Source organism: Entelurus aequoreus, linkage group LG01, assembly GCF_033978785.1.
Source record: "Entelurus aequoreus isolate RoL-2023_Sb linkage group LG01, RoL_Eaeq_v1.1, whole genome shotgun sequence".
NCBI lineage: Eukaryota > Metazoa > Chordata > Actinopteri > Syngnathiformes > Syngnathidae > Entelurus > Entelurus aequoreus.
In genome coordinates this window covers 75,239,748-75,256,416 of record NC_084731.1, presented here as the reverse complement: position 1 = coordinate 75,256,416, position 16,669 = coordinate 75,239,748, and the positions used below count along the sequence as shown (strand labels likewise).

The following is a 16,669-nucleotide window of genomic DNA, read 5'->3' as shown; positions in this document are numbered from 1 at the left end:
CAAGGCGCTAACCAGCAGCCATCAGGAGCAAGGGTATAGTGTCTTGCCTAAGGACACAACGGACATGACTAGGATGGTAGAAGGTGGGGATTGAACCCCAGTAACCAGCAACCCTCCGATTGCTGGCACGGCCACTCTACCAACTTTGCCACACCGTCCCCAATCAATACCAATCCTGATGGGTATATCACTTTTGCGATTGTTAAAGAGCATGATTTTGGTCTTCTTTAAATTCAGAGACAATTTGTTCATATTAAACCAAGTTTTTAACTTGATCATCTCCTCAGTTACAGAGGCCAGAAGTTGCTTCATGTCATCACCTGCACATGTAATGGTTGTATCATCAGCAAAGAGGATGAACTTCAGCAGTGTTGATACTTTACATAGGATAATAATCACATTTAATGTATGATAATAGAATGCATGCTACATATGCTAACATATCATGTACTGCAGGGGTCACCAACGCGGTGCCCGCGGGCACCAGGTAGCCCGTAAGGACCAGATGAGTAGCCCGCTGGCCTGTTCTAAAAATAGCTCAAATAGCAGCACTTACCAGTGAGCTGCCTCTATTTTTTAAATTTTATTTATTTACTAGCTAGCTGGTCTCGCTTTGCTCGACATTTTTAATTCTAAGAGAGACAAAACTCAAATAGAATTTGAAAATCCAAGAAAATATTTTAAAGACTTGGTCTTCACTTGTTTGAATAAATTCATTAATTTTTTTTACTTTGCTTCTTATAACTTTCAGAAAGACAATTTTAGAGAAAAAATACAACCTTAAAAATGATTTTAGGATTTTTAAACACATATACCTTTTTACCTTTTAAATTCCTTCCTCTTCTTTCCTGACAATTTAAATCAATGTTCAAGTAAATTAATTGTTTTTGTTGTAAAGAATAATAAATACATTTTAATTTAATTCTTCATTTTAGCTTCTGTTTTTTCGACGAAGGATATTTGTGAAATATTTCTTCAAACTTATTATGATTAAAATTCAAAAAAAATATTCTGGCAAATCTAGAAAATCTGTAGAATCAATTTTAAATCTTATTTCAAAGTCTTTTGAATTTATTTTAATATTTTTGTTCTGGAAAATCTAGAATAAATAATGATTTGTCTTTATTAGAAATATAGCTTGGTCCAATTTGTTATATATTCTAACAAAGTGTAGATTGGATTTTAACCTATTTAAAACATGTCATTAAAATTGTAAAATTAATCTTAATCAGGAAAAATTACTAATGATGTTCCATACATTTTCTTTTAATTTTTTCAAAAAGATTCGAATTAGCTAGTTTTTCTCTTCTTTTTTTCGGTTTAATTTTGAATTTTAAAGAGTCGAAATTGAAGATAAACTATGTTTCAAAATTTAATTGTCATTTTTTTCGTGTTTTCTCCTCTTTTAAACCGTTCAATTAAGTGTAAATATCATTAATTATTAATAATAACATAGAGTTAAAGGTAAATTGAGCAAATTGGCTATTTCTGGCAATTTATTTAAGTGTGTATCAAACTGGTAGCCCTTCGCATTAATCAGTACCCAAGAAGTAGCTCTTGGTTTCAAAAAGGTTGGTGACCCCTGGACTACTGTATGCTAAAAAATGATAAAGGTGTTTAATATAATATAATATAATGTAATATAATAGATGCTAATATTCATCAGTAGTTCCAAAGATTTCCAGGGAAAAACCGTGGTCCTGGTTCAGTTCCTGCACTTGTTCCTGGTTGCAGCTCTGAATTATTAACGACTCCGCTGACGATCGATGCGACCTTCCCGCGGTCCGTCCTCCTTCTAGAACCTCCTTCTGGCGACGGGAGCAAACTCACATGAACTTCTGCCCTGACTAACAGTCATTGATTGATTGATTGATTGGAACTTTTATTAGTAGGTTGCACAGTGAAGTACATATTCCGTACAATTGACCACTAAATGGTAACACCCGAATAAGTTTTTCAACTTGTTTAAGTCGGGGTCCACTTAAATTGATTCATGATACAGATATATACTATCATCATAATACAGTCATCACACAAGATAATCATCAGAGTATATACATTGAATTATTTACAATCCGGGATATGGAGGGGGGGGACGCCATTGTCAGGTTCAAAATGGCCGACGCCAGGAAGTAGCACAGTCGTCCGCCTCCAGGAAGTGGTCTTCTTCCTCACCGCGGTCTTCCTCCGCCCGCCGCCGTCTGCGTGGCCCCCGCCGGGAGACAAACTCATAAAATCTGTGGCGGAGTTCCTGATGTAAACATTTATTATTATCATGATATATTTTCATGTCTCTTATGACTCTCACATTTATTACAAAGCTTCTCCACACTCCCTTCGCTTATCTCCTCTCAACTTAGCTCAACGTAGCGCGGGTGGCCCCGAGAAAAGCACGCCGCCCCCTGGTGGCCGGGTGGAAAACTGCTGACGCGGCAAACTTTGAAGTCGTCAAACTTTGATGATGCGCAGAAACGACAGCTGACCGGCTGTGCCGGCGCATAAATTATTTAGTGTGTGTGTGTGTGTGTGCGCACGAGCACGCCGTGTCCCACGTGCACGCGCGGCGCTAATTGTGAGCGGCGTGCCATCGTGACCTTTGACCTAATTAGGCGTGTGTGCAGGATAAGAGGAAGTAAGGAATGACAACAAATAGAGAGGAAGAGGAAGGCCGAGCAAGCGACTAGAGGTGGAGCATGTGTGTGTGTGTGTGTTCTTGTACTTCTACCCTTCTTGAGACACCAACAAGGAAAAGCAGCTTCCATATGAGGAGGTGTGAACAAGTTAGGACATAAATCATGGTCCCAATACAGAAAACCATTGCATCTAATAGAGAATGTCTCATTTGCACCCCTGGTGGTGAAATCTATCAAAATGAGGGTGGTCCCAAAAAGGAGGGATTTTTCAAATTGACTGTGTCGCTTTTAAAAGGGCTCCCCCTCTGGTCAACATATGAAATAACAAGTGTGTGTAAGAAATTGAAATGCTCCCCCTTTGGCCTAAATTGATAAAAAAATATATGTATATAGAGACATACTGTCATAACTTGAAGTAAATAATGAAGATTAAAAACCAATTACAAACAAAAAATTCTAACTTTTTTTTTTACTAAAAGCAGTCTTTTTTACTAAAAGAAGTCTTTCTTTTACTAAAAGAAGTCTTTTTCACACAATGTGTCGACTTTTTTCTTATAAAATTGGGAACAATTTCTCATATTCTTTCTGTTTCTGTATCATTGCAATATTTTCTCGTAAAAATTATTACTTTTTTTATTAAAAATAATACATTTTTAATGCAAAATGGTGACATTTGTCATATACAATTCTGACTTATCACAATATTGCCAATTTTTTTGTTGTTGTAAAATAATGAAATTTTTTTTTGAGTAAAATTATGACTTTTGTTACAATTTTGCCAAGTAAAAATTCAGATTATTATTATAATATTGCCAAAATTGTCAAGTTTTCTTATAAAATTGTGACTTTTGTCGAGTAAAATTCTGACTTTTTTCATACAATTGCCAAAATGTAAAGCTTTTCTTGTAAAATTGCAACTGTTATTGGGTAAAATTCCAACTTTTATCATAATATTGCACAAATGTTCATTTTTTCTTGTAAAATGTTTACATGCGTTGAGTAAAATGAAGACTTGTGAATTGTGACCTTTTCTTGTGAAAGTCCAACTCATTTTTCACAACAAGCTGTTTTATATTTGCTTGGTATGTATATATTATTAATGTTGTAAATACACATCTTTGTATATCTAGAAAGGGTGGTCCTAAAGAGGTAGGCATTTTTGGGAGGTCTCAAGAAGGTAACAAATACAAGAGTGTGTGTGTGAGAGAGAGAGAGAGAGAGAGAGAGAGAGAGAGAGAGAGAGAGAGAGAGAGAGAGAGAGAGAGAGAGAGAGAGAGAGAGAGAGAGAGAGAGAGAGAGAGAGAGAGAGAGAGAGAGAGAGAGAGAGAGAGAGAGAGAGAGAGAGAGAGAGAGAGAGTTGATGTGCTTGTTGCCGCGGCAGCAGAGCCACAAGCACACCGAGAACGTAAATGAAAAGCGCTCCATCTTCATTTGTTCCTCGTCACTCATTCTGGAAACTTTTCCTCCTCTTCCTCCTCTTTTTCTTCTTCATCATCATCGTCGTCGTCATCGTCCTCCTCCATCATCATCATCATCATCATCATCATCAGCTTCTTCTTCCTGGTGGAGCGCAGCAGCAGTGGTAAGTAGGATGCAACGTGCTCCACATTCACTCCTGCTCAGAATAGAATAGAATAGAATAGAATAGAAGACGCATGACAACTAAATAGAACATTGTGTGTGTGTGTCTCTGTGTGTGTCTGTGTGTGTGTGTGTAGGAGATCCTCCATTTGTATAAATAAGTGATGAAGTTCAGTGTGTTGGCATTAATGTTAGTTAGTGCGCACACACACACACACACACACACACACACACACATTGATAATGTGAATACTGCATGGACACGCACACACACACACACACACACACACGCACGCACACATTCAAGTGTGTGCTAAAAAGTATTTTTCTCATGGTCAGGTGGCCCATAACTCGCACGAGTAGTCTTGTTGTCAGTTTTGGCGAAAAGTGACCCGTTTCCCATCCGCTCTACCCAAGGGGCGGAGCCTCGGTCCAGTAACAACGCTGATCGGCTTGTCAACGCGAGTCAGGTTGAGTCCTTCGGTGTGGATCTGTAAAGAATCGTTTTGAGGCGTTTACGGCTAGATCTGTGACAATTTGAGTCATTTTGGGTCGTTAAAAGTAAGTTTGAATCTTTACGAGTCAGTGAGAGTGTGTAAGAGTCATTTTAGTTGTAACAAGTAGGTTTGAATCTGCAGGAGTCAGTGTGGGTCTGTAAGAGTCATTTGAGTCGTAACAAGTAGGTTTGAATCTTTATGAGTCAGTGTGAGTCTGTAAGAGTCATTTGAGTCATAACAAGTAGGTTTGAATCTTTATGAGTCAGTGGGAGTGTGTAAGAGTCATTTGAGTCGTAACAAGTAGGTTTGAATCTGCAGGAGTCAGTGGGAGTCTGTAAGAGTCATTTGAGTCGTAACAAGTAAGTTTGAATCTTTATGAGTCATTTGAGTCGTAACAAGTAGGTTTGAATCTTTATGAGTCAGTGTGAGTCTGTAAGAGTCATTTGAGTCGTAACAAGTAGGTTTGAATCTTTATGAGTCAGTGGGAGTGTGTAAGAGTCATTTGAGTCGTAACAAGTAGGTTTGAATCTGCAGGAGTCAGTGGGAGTCTGTAAGAGTCATTTGAGTCGTTACAAGTAAGTTTGAATCTTTATGAGTCATTTGAGTCGTAACAAGTAGGTTTGAATCTTTATGAGTCAGTGTGAGTCATTTGAGTCGTAACAAGTAGGTTTGAATCTTTATGAGTCAGTGGGAGTGTGTAAGAGTCATTTGAGTCGTAACAAGTAGGTTTGAATCTGCAGGAGTCAGTGGGAGTCTGTAAGAGTCATTTGAGTCGTAACAAGTAAGTTCGAATCTTTATGAGTCAGTGGAAGTCTGTAAGAGTCATTTGAGTTGTAACAAGTAGGTTTGAATCTGTATGAGTCAGTGTGAGTGTGTAAGAGTCATATGAGTCGTAACAAGTAGGTTTGAATCTGCAGGAGTCAGTGGGAGTCTGTAAGAGTCATTTTGAGTTGTAACAAGTAGGTTTGAATCTTTATGAGTCAGTGGGAGTGTGTAAGAGTCATTTGAGTCGTAACAAGTAGGTTTGAATCTGTATGAGTCAGTGTGAGTGTGTAAGAGTCATATGAGTCGTAACAAGTAGGTTTGAATCTGCAGGAGTCAGTGTGGGTCTGTAAGAGTCATTTGAGTCGTAACAAGTAGGTTTGAATCTTTATGAGTCAGTGGGAGTGTGTAAGAGTCATTTGAGTCGTAACAAGTAGGTTTGAATCTGCAGGAGTCAGTGGGAGTCTGTAAGAGTCACTTGAGTCGTAACAAGTAAGTTCGAATCTTTATGAGTCAGTGGAAGTCTGTAAGAGTCATTTGAGTTGTAACAAGTAGGTTTGAATCTGTATGAGTCAGTGTGAGTGTGTAAGAGTCATATGAGTCGTAACAAGTAGGTTTGAATCTGCAGGAGTCAGTGGGAGTCTGTAAGAGTCATTTTGAGTCGTAACAAGTAGGTTTGAATCTGCAGGAGTCAGTGTGGGTCTGTAAGAGTCATTTGAGTCGTAACAAGTAGGTTTGAATCTTTATGAGTCAGTGGGTGTGTGTAAGAGTCTTTTGAGTCGTAACAAGTAGGTTTGAATCTGCAGGAGTCAGTGGGAGTCTCTAAGAGTCATTTGAGTCGTAACAAGTAAGTTTGAATCTTTATGAGTCAGTGGAAGTCTGTATGAGTCATTTGAGTTGTAACAAGAAGGTTTGAATCTGTATGAGTCAGTGTGAGTGTGTAAGAGTCATATGAGTCGTAACAAGTAGGTTTGAATCTGCAGGAGTCAGTGGGAGTCTGTAAGAGTCATTTTGAGTCGTAACAAGTAGGTTTGAATCTGCAGGAGTGAGTGGGAGTGTGTAAGAGTCATTTGAGTCGTAACAAGTAGGTTTGAATCTGCAGGAGTCAGTGGGAGTCTGTAAGAGTCATTTTGAGTCATTACAAATAAGTTTGAATCTTTACGATTCATCGTTAGTCGGTAAGAACTATTTGGAGTCATAACAAGTAGGTTTGAATCTTTACGAGTCAGCGTGAGTGTGTAAAAGTAATTTTGAGTCATAACAACTAAGTTTAAATCTCTACAAGTCAGTATGACAATTTCAGTAATTTTGAGTCTTTACAAGTAAGTATGAAACCCTACGAGTCAATGTAAGACTCATTTGAGTCGTAACACGTAGGTTTGAATCTGCAGGAGTCAGTGGGAGTCTGTAAGAGTCATTATAAATAAGTTTGAATCTTTACGATTTATCGTTAGTCGGTAAGAACTATTTTGAGTCATAACAAGTAGGTTTGAACCTTTACGAGTCAGCGTGAGTGTGTAAGAGTAATTTTGAGTCATAACAACTAAGTTTGAATCTCTACAAGTCAGTATGACAATTTCAGTCATTTTGAGAGTTTACAAGTAAGTATGAAACCCTACGAGTCAATGTAAGAGTCATTTGAGTCGTAACAAGTAGGTTTGAATCTGCAGGAGTCAGTGGGAGTCTGTAAGAGTCATTTTGAGTCATTACAAATAAGTTTGAATCTTTATGATTCACCGTTAGTCGGTAAGAAGTTGAACTATTTTGAGTCATAGCAAGTAGGTTTGAATCTTTACGAGTCAGTGTGAGTATGTGAGAGTCATTTTGAGTTGTAACAACTAAGTTTGAATCTCGACAAGTCAGTATGACACTTGTGTCATTTTGAGTCTTTACAAGAAGATTTTAATCCTTACGATTCAGTGTGAGTGTGTAAGTCATTTTGAGTCATAACAAGTAGGTATGAAATGGTAGGAGTCAGTGACAGTCTGTAAGAGTCATTAAAAGCAAGTTTGAATCGTTACGAGTCAGTGTGAGTGTGTAAGTCATTTTGAGTCATAACAAGTAGGTTTGAATCTCTACAAGTCAGTATGACATTTTGAGTCATTTTGAATGTTTACAAGAAAATTTAAATCCTTACGATTCAGTGTTAATGTGTAAGAGTCATTTTGAGTCATAACAAGTAGGTATGTATCTGTAGGAAGAAGTGGGATTCTGTAAGTCATTTTGAGTCATTAAAAGTAAATTTGATTCTCTACAATTCAGTATGACAATTTGAGTCATTTTGAGTCTTTACAAGAAAATTTTAATCCTTACGATTCAGTGTGAGGGTGTAAGAGTGAAATGGTAGGAGTCAGTGGGATTCTGTAAGAGTCATTTTGAGTCATAACAACTAAGTTTGAATCTTTACAAGTCAGTATGAAAATTTGAGTAATTTTGAGTCTTTACAAGTAAATATGAGTCTTTATGATTCAGTGTTAGTCTGTGAGAGCCATTTTGAGTCATGACAAGTAAGTTTGAATCTTTAGAAGTTACTGGGAGTCTGTAAGAGTCATTTTGAGTCATTAAAAGTACATTTGAATCCCTACGAGTCAGTGTGAGAGTGTGAGAATTATTGAGTCTTTACGACTAAGTGTGAATCTTTATGAGACAGTGTGAGTCTGTAAGAGTCATTTTGAGTCTGAACAAGTAAGTTTGAATCTGTACAAGTCAGTATGACAATTTGAGTCTGAACAAGTAAATATGAATCCCTACAAGTCAGTGTGAGTGTGTAAGAGTCATTTTGAGTTATTACAAGTAAGTTTGAATCTCGACAAGTCATTATGACGATTTGAGTCATTTTGAGTCTTTACAAGTAAATAGTAGTAATAGCTTGTAAAAAATATTTTGAGTCCTTACCACTAAGTTTGAATCTTTGCGAGTTGTGTGAGTCTGTAAGAGTCATTTTGAGTCATTACAAGTAAGTTTGAATCTTTATGAGTCAGTGTTAGTCTAAAAGAGTTATTTTAAGTCTTTACCACTAAGCTTGAATCTTTACGAGTCAGTGTGAGTCTGTAAGAGTCATTACAAGTAAGCGTGAATATTTATGAGTCAGTGTTAATCTAAAAGAGTCATTTTGAGTCTTTACCACTAAGTTTAAATCTTTACGAGTCAGTGTGAGTCTGTAAGAGTCATTACAAGTAAATTTGAATCTTTATGAGTCAGTGTTAGTCTAAAACAGTCATTTTGAGTCTTTACCACTAAGTTTGAATCTTTACGAGTCAGTGTGAGTCTGTAAGAGTCATTACAAGTAAGTTTGAATCTTTATGAGTCAGTGTTAGTCTAAAAGAGTTATTTTGAATCTTTACGAGTCAGTGTGAGTCTGTAAGGGTCATTTTGAGTCATTACAAGTACGTTTGAATCTTTAAAAGTCGGTGTGAGTCTGTAAAGAATATTATTGAGTGTTTACGACTAAATTTGAATCTCTATGAGTCAGTATGGCAATGTGAGTCATTTTGGGTCTTTACAACGAAGTTTCAATCTCTATGAGTCAGTGTAAGTGTGTAAGAATCATTTTGAGTGTTTACGACTAAGTTTGAACCCCTCCGAGTCAGTGAGTCAATTTGAGTCTTCACGCCTAAGCGTGAATTTTACGACTCAGTGTGAGTCTGTAATAGCCATTTATTATCATGATCTTATTATCATTACGACCAAGTCTGAATCTCTCCGAGTTATTGTTTCAATTTGAGTCATTACAAGTAAGTCTGCGAGTCAGTGTGAGCGTGTAAGAGCCATTTTGAGTCTTTAGTTTGAATCTCAACGAATCAGTATAAAAATGTTGAGTTATTTTCAGTTATTACAAGCACATTTAAATCCTTACAAGGCAGTGTGAGTCCGTAAGAACCATTTTTAGTCATTAGAACCAAGCCTGAATCTCTGCAATCTCATAATGACTCATTATGACAATTTGAGTTATTTTGAGTCATTACAAGTAAGTTCAAATCCCTATGAGTTAATGTGACTTTGTAAGAGTTACTTTAAACTTTACGACCAAGTATGAATGCCTCCAAGTTATTCTGTCAGATTGAGTCATTACAAGTAAGTATGAACCTATGTGAGTCAGTGTGAGTCTGTAAGAGTCATTTTGAGTCATGACAAGTCCGTTTGAATCTCAACGAGTCAGGGAGACAATTTGAGTTATTTTGAGTCATTACAGGTACGTTTGAATCTCAACGAGTCTGTGTGAGTCAATAAGAGCCATTTTCAGTCTTTACTATTAAGTTTGAGTCTGTACTGTACTATATATACATATATATGTATATATACACATATATGTATATATACACATATATGTATATATACACATATATGTATACATATATATGTATGTATACACATATATGTATATATACATTTATGTGTATATATATATGTATATATATATATATATTAATATTAATATTAGTAGTTGTTGTCATCAGAGCATATCATAGCAACCTCCACGTCGTGCGTAAACACGCCCCCCAGAATGATGGTGTCGGAGGTCAGTGCAATGACATCATTGATTTCCTGTGCAGACTGTGACCTTTGACCTTCTTGTGGAAGTCGAGCTGTACGGCGCTTTGATTGACACACACACACACACACACACACACACACACACACACACACACACACACACACACACACACACACACACACACACACACACACACACACACACACACACAAAAGCTGTGCTTCATCATCTGACTCGAACCTGACCTGAACATTTCGTCTTCTCAGGTTAGGGTTTCCTCTCTCTCTCTTTTCTCTCTCGCACACACACACACACACACACACACACACACACACACACACACACTGTGAGAAGTCAAAAGTGTGTGTTCATGAATTATGAATCAAACTTTCAGCCTGACTGGCCTCTCACATGCACCACACACACACTCACTCAGGCGCGCACACACACACACACACTCACACACACAGAGTCAGTAATTAGATTACTTGAGTAGTTCATATTAAATAATTTTTACAGAATCCACTTCCTGTTTGCTGCCTGCCATCACACTCGTGCTTGGCGGGGAAGCTGGCTGGGCTCATGTAACCCAAGAACCATCTTGTACAACATTATTATGATTTAGAGTGTGCGTGTGTGTCCTCAGTCATTTTCCTCCACATCTCTGCTTCTTCTCACTCTGTCCCCGTCCCCGCCCCTTGTGACAGGACGACCAAACATGGACGCCAAGTGGCCGCCGCTGGTCCGGTGAGAGCGAGGAGGAGCAGCAGCAGGAAGTGAGGAAGAGGGCGGCGGCGGCGGTGGCGGCAGAGGAGAATCACTTAGAGAAGAAGATTGTGTCGAGCTTGCAACTTGGCCAGCATCATCACACTTTAATAAGACTGCGGCGCTGACACACACACACACACACACACACACACACACACTTTGTCACGTGTGTCATCTTGCAGGTCGTCTTCACTTCCTGTCGGCCATTTTTTTCCATGGCGTGATAACTCGCAAAACTAACCCCTCCCTTCACCCCTCCCCGCCCCTCATCAACATGACAAGCCCCGCCCACACCAGGAAGTAAGGGTCTTCCAAATCTGTGTGGGTTCGAGCTGCCGATGCAAGATGGCGGCCGGCGTGGCGACATGGCTGCCGTTTGCGCGGGCGGCGGCGGTGGGCTGGCTCCCGCTGGCCAAGAAGACCATGCCCAAGCCCCCCGTGGACAACTCGTCCAAGTCTGACGAGATCCTCTACGTCAACGTCAGCGGGGTCAGGTTCCAGGTAGGCCCCGCCCCTCCTTGGCCGAGCAGCATGGGAAGGTTTTGTCAGTTTGTTGTTTTCTGCGCAGACGTGGAAGAACACGCTGGACCGCTACCCCGACACGCTGCTGGGCTCCTCAGAGAAGGAGTTCTTCTACAACGAGGACACCCAGGAGTACTTCTTCGACCGAGACCCCGAGATGTTCCGACACATCCTCAACTTCTACCGCACGGGCAAGCTGCACTACCCGCGCCACGAGTGCATCCAGGCCTTCGACGAGGAGCTGGCCTTCTACGGCATCGTGCCCGAGATCATCGGCGACTGTTGCATGGAGGTACCGACACACGCTCCTTCAATTACCACATTCACGGCCTCACAGACCAGAGGAAATTGCGCAACTCTTTTCAAGAGAGCACATTTCCCCCACTCCAAAAATATCTCTTCTGAAGGGAGCTTGGCCCCCACCTGTAGGGATGGGGGCCAAGTTTGCTACTTTCCTTGTTCATCCATAAGACTGTCAAAAAATTATTTTTAATGAATCGCGATTCTTATTTGAGCAAATTAAATTGTTGATGTAGATGTCCATTAGATATAAGATTTAGGTTTACATTTTAGATTTAGGTTTACATTTAAGATTTGGGTTTCGATTTCACATGTAGGTTTAGAGTTAGTATTTAGGTTTAGATTAATGATTTAATTTTAGATTTAAGATTTAAGTTTAGATTTAAGATTTAGGTTTACATTTAAGATTTGGGTTTCGATTTCACATGTAGGTTTAGAGTTAGGATTTAGGTTTAAATTTAAGATTTAGGTTTATATCCAACATTTAGGTTTAGATTCAACATATAGGTTAAGATACAACATTTAGGTTTAGATTCAAGATATAGTTTAAGATTTAACATTTAGGTTTAGATTCACCATACAGGTTGAGATTTAACATTTAGGTTTAGATTTAGGATTTAGGTTTTGATTTAACATTTAGGTTTAGATTTAACATATAGGTTTGGATTCAAGATTTAGGTTTAGATTTCATATTTAGGTTTAGATTTCATATTTAGGTTTACATTCAACATTTAGGTTAAGATTCAACATTTAGGTTTAGATTTCACATATAAATTTAGATTTGACATTTAGGTTTAGATTTAACATATAGGTCAGCTGAGATAGGCTCCAGCGACCCCCTGCCACCCTGAAAGGGATAAGTGGTAGAAAATGGATTGATGGATGGACACAGGTTTAGATATAAGATTTAGGTTTAGATTTAAATTAAATGTTTACATTACATTCAAGATTTAACATATATATATGTTTATATATATATATATATGTTTATATATATATATATATATATATATATATATATAAACATATATATATATATATATATATATATATATATATATATATATATGTTTATATATATATATATATATATATATATATATATATATATATATATATATATATATATATATATATACAGTCGCGATCAGAAGTTTACATACACTTGTAAAGAACATAATGTCATGGCTGTCTTGAGTTTCCAATCATTTCTACAACTGTTTTTATTTGTGATAGAGTGATTGTAGCACATACTTGTTGGTCACAAAAAAAATACATGAAGTTTGCTTCTTTTATGAATTTATTATGGGTCTACTGAAAATGTGACCAAATCTGCTGGGTCAAAAGTATACATACAGCAATGTTAATATTTGCTTACATGTCCCTTGGCAAGTTTCACTGCAATAAGGCGCTTTTGGTAGCCATCCACAAGCCTTTGCTTGAATTTTTGACCACTCCTCTTGACAAAATTGGTGCAGTTCAGCTAAATTTGTTGGTTTTGTTGGTTGGGTATTGTGGTCAAACAGCTAATTTCTGTGTCATCTGGCATCACATGGACAAACATAAGACCTTCTGGAGGAAAGTTCTGTGGTTGGATGAAACTAAAATTGAGCTGTTTGGTCACAATACCCAGCAATAAGTTTGGAGGAGAAAAGGGGTGCATGGTGGTGGTAGTACTATGCTCTGGGCCTGTTTTGCTGCCAATGGAACTGGTGCTTTACAGAAAGTAAATGGGACAATGAAAAAGGAGAATTACCTCCAAATTCTTCAGGACAACCTAAAATCATCAGCTCGGCGGTTGGGACTTGGGCGCAGTTGGGTGTTCCAACAGGACAATGACCTCAAACACACGTCAAAAGTGGTAAAGGAATGGATAGAATGAAGGTTTTAGAATGGCCTTCCCAAAGTCCTGACTTAAACGTGTGGACAATGCTGAAGAAACAAGTCCATGTCAGAAAACCAACAAATTTAGCTGAACTGCACCAATTTTGTCAAGAGGAGTGGTCTAAAATTCAACCAGAAGCTTGTGGATGGCTACCAAAAGCGCTTTATTGCAGTGAAACTTGCCAAGGGACATGTAAGCAAATATTAACATTGCTGTATTTATACTTTTGACCCAGCAGATTTGGTCACATTTTCAGTAGACCCATAATAAATTCATAAACGAAGCAAACTTCATGAATGTTTTTTGTGACCAACAAGTATGTGCTCCAATCACTACATCACAAAAAAATAAGAGTTGTAGAAATTATTGGAAACTCAAGACAGCCATGACATTATGTTCTTTACAAGTGTATGTAAACTTTTGATCTCGGCTGTATGATTTGGTTTAGATTTAAACATATAGGTTTAGATTCAACATTTAGGTTTAGATTTAACATTCAGGTTTAGATTTAACATTTAGGTTTAGATTTAACATTTAGGTTTATGTTTATCATTTAGGTTTTGATTCAACATTTAGACATAGTATTTAGAGTCAACATTTCATTTAAATTTAAATGTGATTAAATGAGCTAAATCTGAGAAAAGTGTGACTGAACTTTTACATTGGACACCTCATAAATTTACATTAAATTCGCCATAGTCAGGCTACTATTAGCATTAGCGATTTTACATAGCAATTTCAACACCTCCATATTTGGTATTAAAAACTACAACGAAGATCAATTAAACAGCTGGTGTGTAATAAGCACAATACCTACGGTATACACACTTTGTAGGGTGCAACATAACACTTCCTGCTTCCTGGAAAAAGCTACTTCCTAGTTAGACAACATAGAAGATAGCCTGTAGAGTACTGCCATCTATTGTGTTGGAAGTGCAACTGCATTGTAAAATAGTAAAACAACATAACAACTGGACCGCACAGTTATCATAATTAGCTCATTTTTAAATGATACTATAAAAATTAAGTTGTATTATCAAACAATTAACATTTGTTAACACACTCAAAAGTACCAAAAAATTGGATTCTCAAGAACCAAGAATTGGTACCATACCGGTTCAAATGTTAACGGTATTCTTGCCTATACACACACACGCACACACACACACACGCACGCACGCACGCACGCACACACACACACACACAAACACAGACACACTGAGAGAAGTCAGTAATCAGAATCCACTCAAAAGCCCCCAAAAGTAAGGTTTCACTCTTTCAAAAAGCGCTATCTCGATGCTAATTTACATTTCCATTGGATATGCCTTATACATGCTACTGATTAGCATTAGCGATTTTACATGGCGATTTCATCACCTCCAAATTTGGTCAGGAAACTACAATAAAGAAGCACGTTACAATCAAACAGCTGGTATGTAAAAAGTACAATACCTACAGTATTGACACTTTGTAGGGCACAACAGAAGACAAACCTGGCACATTCATCTTACTGGCAGAGAGTACTTCCTGACTACGGTAACTCACCTAGGACAAACTGAAATAAATGCATACTTGCAAGTGATTACTAGATGAATGAAAATAAAAATGTTTGATTTTATTATGAAATAAATGAACATTTATTACATTATTTGAACATTTCCCATGCAATTCTCTACTGAAACTCGAGGGCGGGCGATGTTTTTCCGGCGAGTTAAATCAGTGAGCAACAGTAACACTCGTCGAGTGTTAACTTCCTCTGTAGCTTCTTGTTATTAAGGTTATTTCAATGGAGTGCATATTTCCCTAAGTCAGGGGCAGACTGGGAGTGTTATTGCAGCTGGAACTAATCGATGTCCTACAACAATGGTCGATGGGAAAAGCAGAAGGCCTTGTCGAGGTGTGACTTTGGCCACAAAAATAAGGATAATCTGTAATATTAAAATACTTCTGGGTTTTTTTTTAATGTTGTTTTTGCTGTATTTGTGCATATTTTATTGTTTTAATGTAGTATAATATTTCTAAAAAAGTTAATTTGGTTGAATACCGTGACTACTGTCTTCGTACATGTGCGAATCTTTGTGGCGAACAATCACTTTGTTAGTTGCTGGGATAGAATCCAGGTTAAAGGCCTACTGAAATGAATTTTTTTTATTTAAACGGGGATAACAGATCCATTCTGTGTGTCATACTTGATCATTTCACGATATTGCCATATTTTTGCTGAAAGGATTTAGTATAGAACAACGACGATAAAGTTGCAACTTTTGGTCGCTGATAAAAAAAAAGCCTTGCCTGTACCGGAAGTAGCGTGACGTCGAAGGTTGAAAGGCTCCTCACATTTCCCCATTGTTTACACCAGCAGCGAGAGCGATTAAACCATGGACCTGTAAATACACGGTTAATGCTTTCCAGCTTGGCAAAGCTTAACAATGCTGTTGCTAACGACGCTATTGAAGCTAACTTAGCAACCGGACCTCACAGAGCTATGCTAAAAACATTAGCTATCCACCTACGCCAGCCAGCCCTCATCTGCTCATCAACACCCGTGCTCACCTGCGTTCCAGCGATCGACGGTGCGACGAAGGACTTCACCCAATCACAGATGAGGTCGGCGGCCCGGAGACGGAGGAAGTCAAGGTGAGGTCGGCGGCTAGCGCGTCTGCTATCCATCTCAAAGTCCTCCTGGTTGTGTTGCTGTAGGCCGCCGCTAATACACCGATCCCACCTACAACTTTCTTCTTTGCGGTCTTCATTGTTCATTAAACAAATTGCAAAAGATTCACCAACACAGATGTCCAGAATACTGTGGAATTTTGAGATGAAAACAGAGCTTTTTGTATAGGATTCAATGTGTCCGCATACTTCCGTTTCAACGATTGACGTCACACGCATACGTCATCATACATAAATGTTTTCAACCGGAAGTTTAGCGGGAAATTTAAAATTGCACTTTATAAGTTAACCCGGCCGTATTGGCATGTGTTGCAATGTTAAGATTTCATCATTGATATATAAACTATCAGACTGCGTGGTCGGTAGTAGTGGGTTTCAGTAGGCCTTTAATATTGCCATGCTTTTAATTTGAAACTTACTTTGCACTGAACAGGAAGTCACTATCCGCACATTTTACACTGTAAAAAAAATACAATGTAGATTTTGCGGTAAAAAAAAGTGACAATCCAGTAGCCAGAATTTTACCGTAAATGTTACGTTTTTTTAACAGTGA

General features: G+C 38.1%; 1 protein-coding gene across 1 annotated transcript in view; it reads left to right on the top strand.

Annotated features, from left to right (window-relative positions):
• Nucleotides 1-4,043: 4,043 nt before the first annotated feature.
• Nucleotides 4,044-16,669, top strand: part of kcnd1 (potassium voltage-gated channel, Shal-related subfamily, member 1) — a 54,072-nt gene continuing 41,446 nt past the window's right edge. Inside the window, exons 1-3 of the mRNA XM_062058139.1 lie at nucleotides 4,044-4,215; nucleotides 10,676-11,237; nucleotides 11,305-11,550. Coding sequence (XP_061914123.1) covers nucleotides 11,082-11,237; nucleotides 11,305-11,550 — 402 coding nt within the window. The 5' untranslated portion in view covers nucleotides 4,044-4,215; nucleotides 10,676-11,081. The remainder of the gene's footprint in view (nucleotides 4,216-10,675; nucleotides 11,238-11,304; nucleotides 11,551-16,669) is intronic.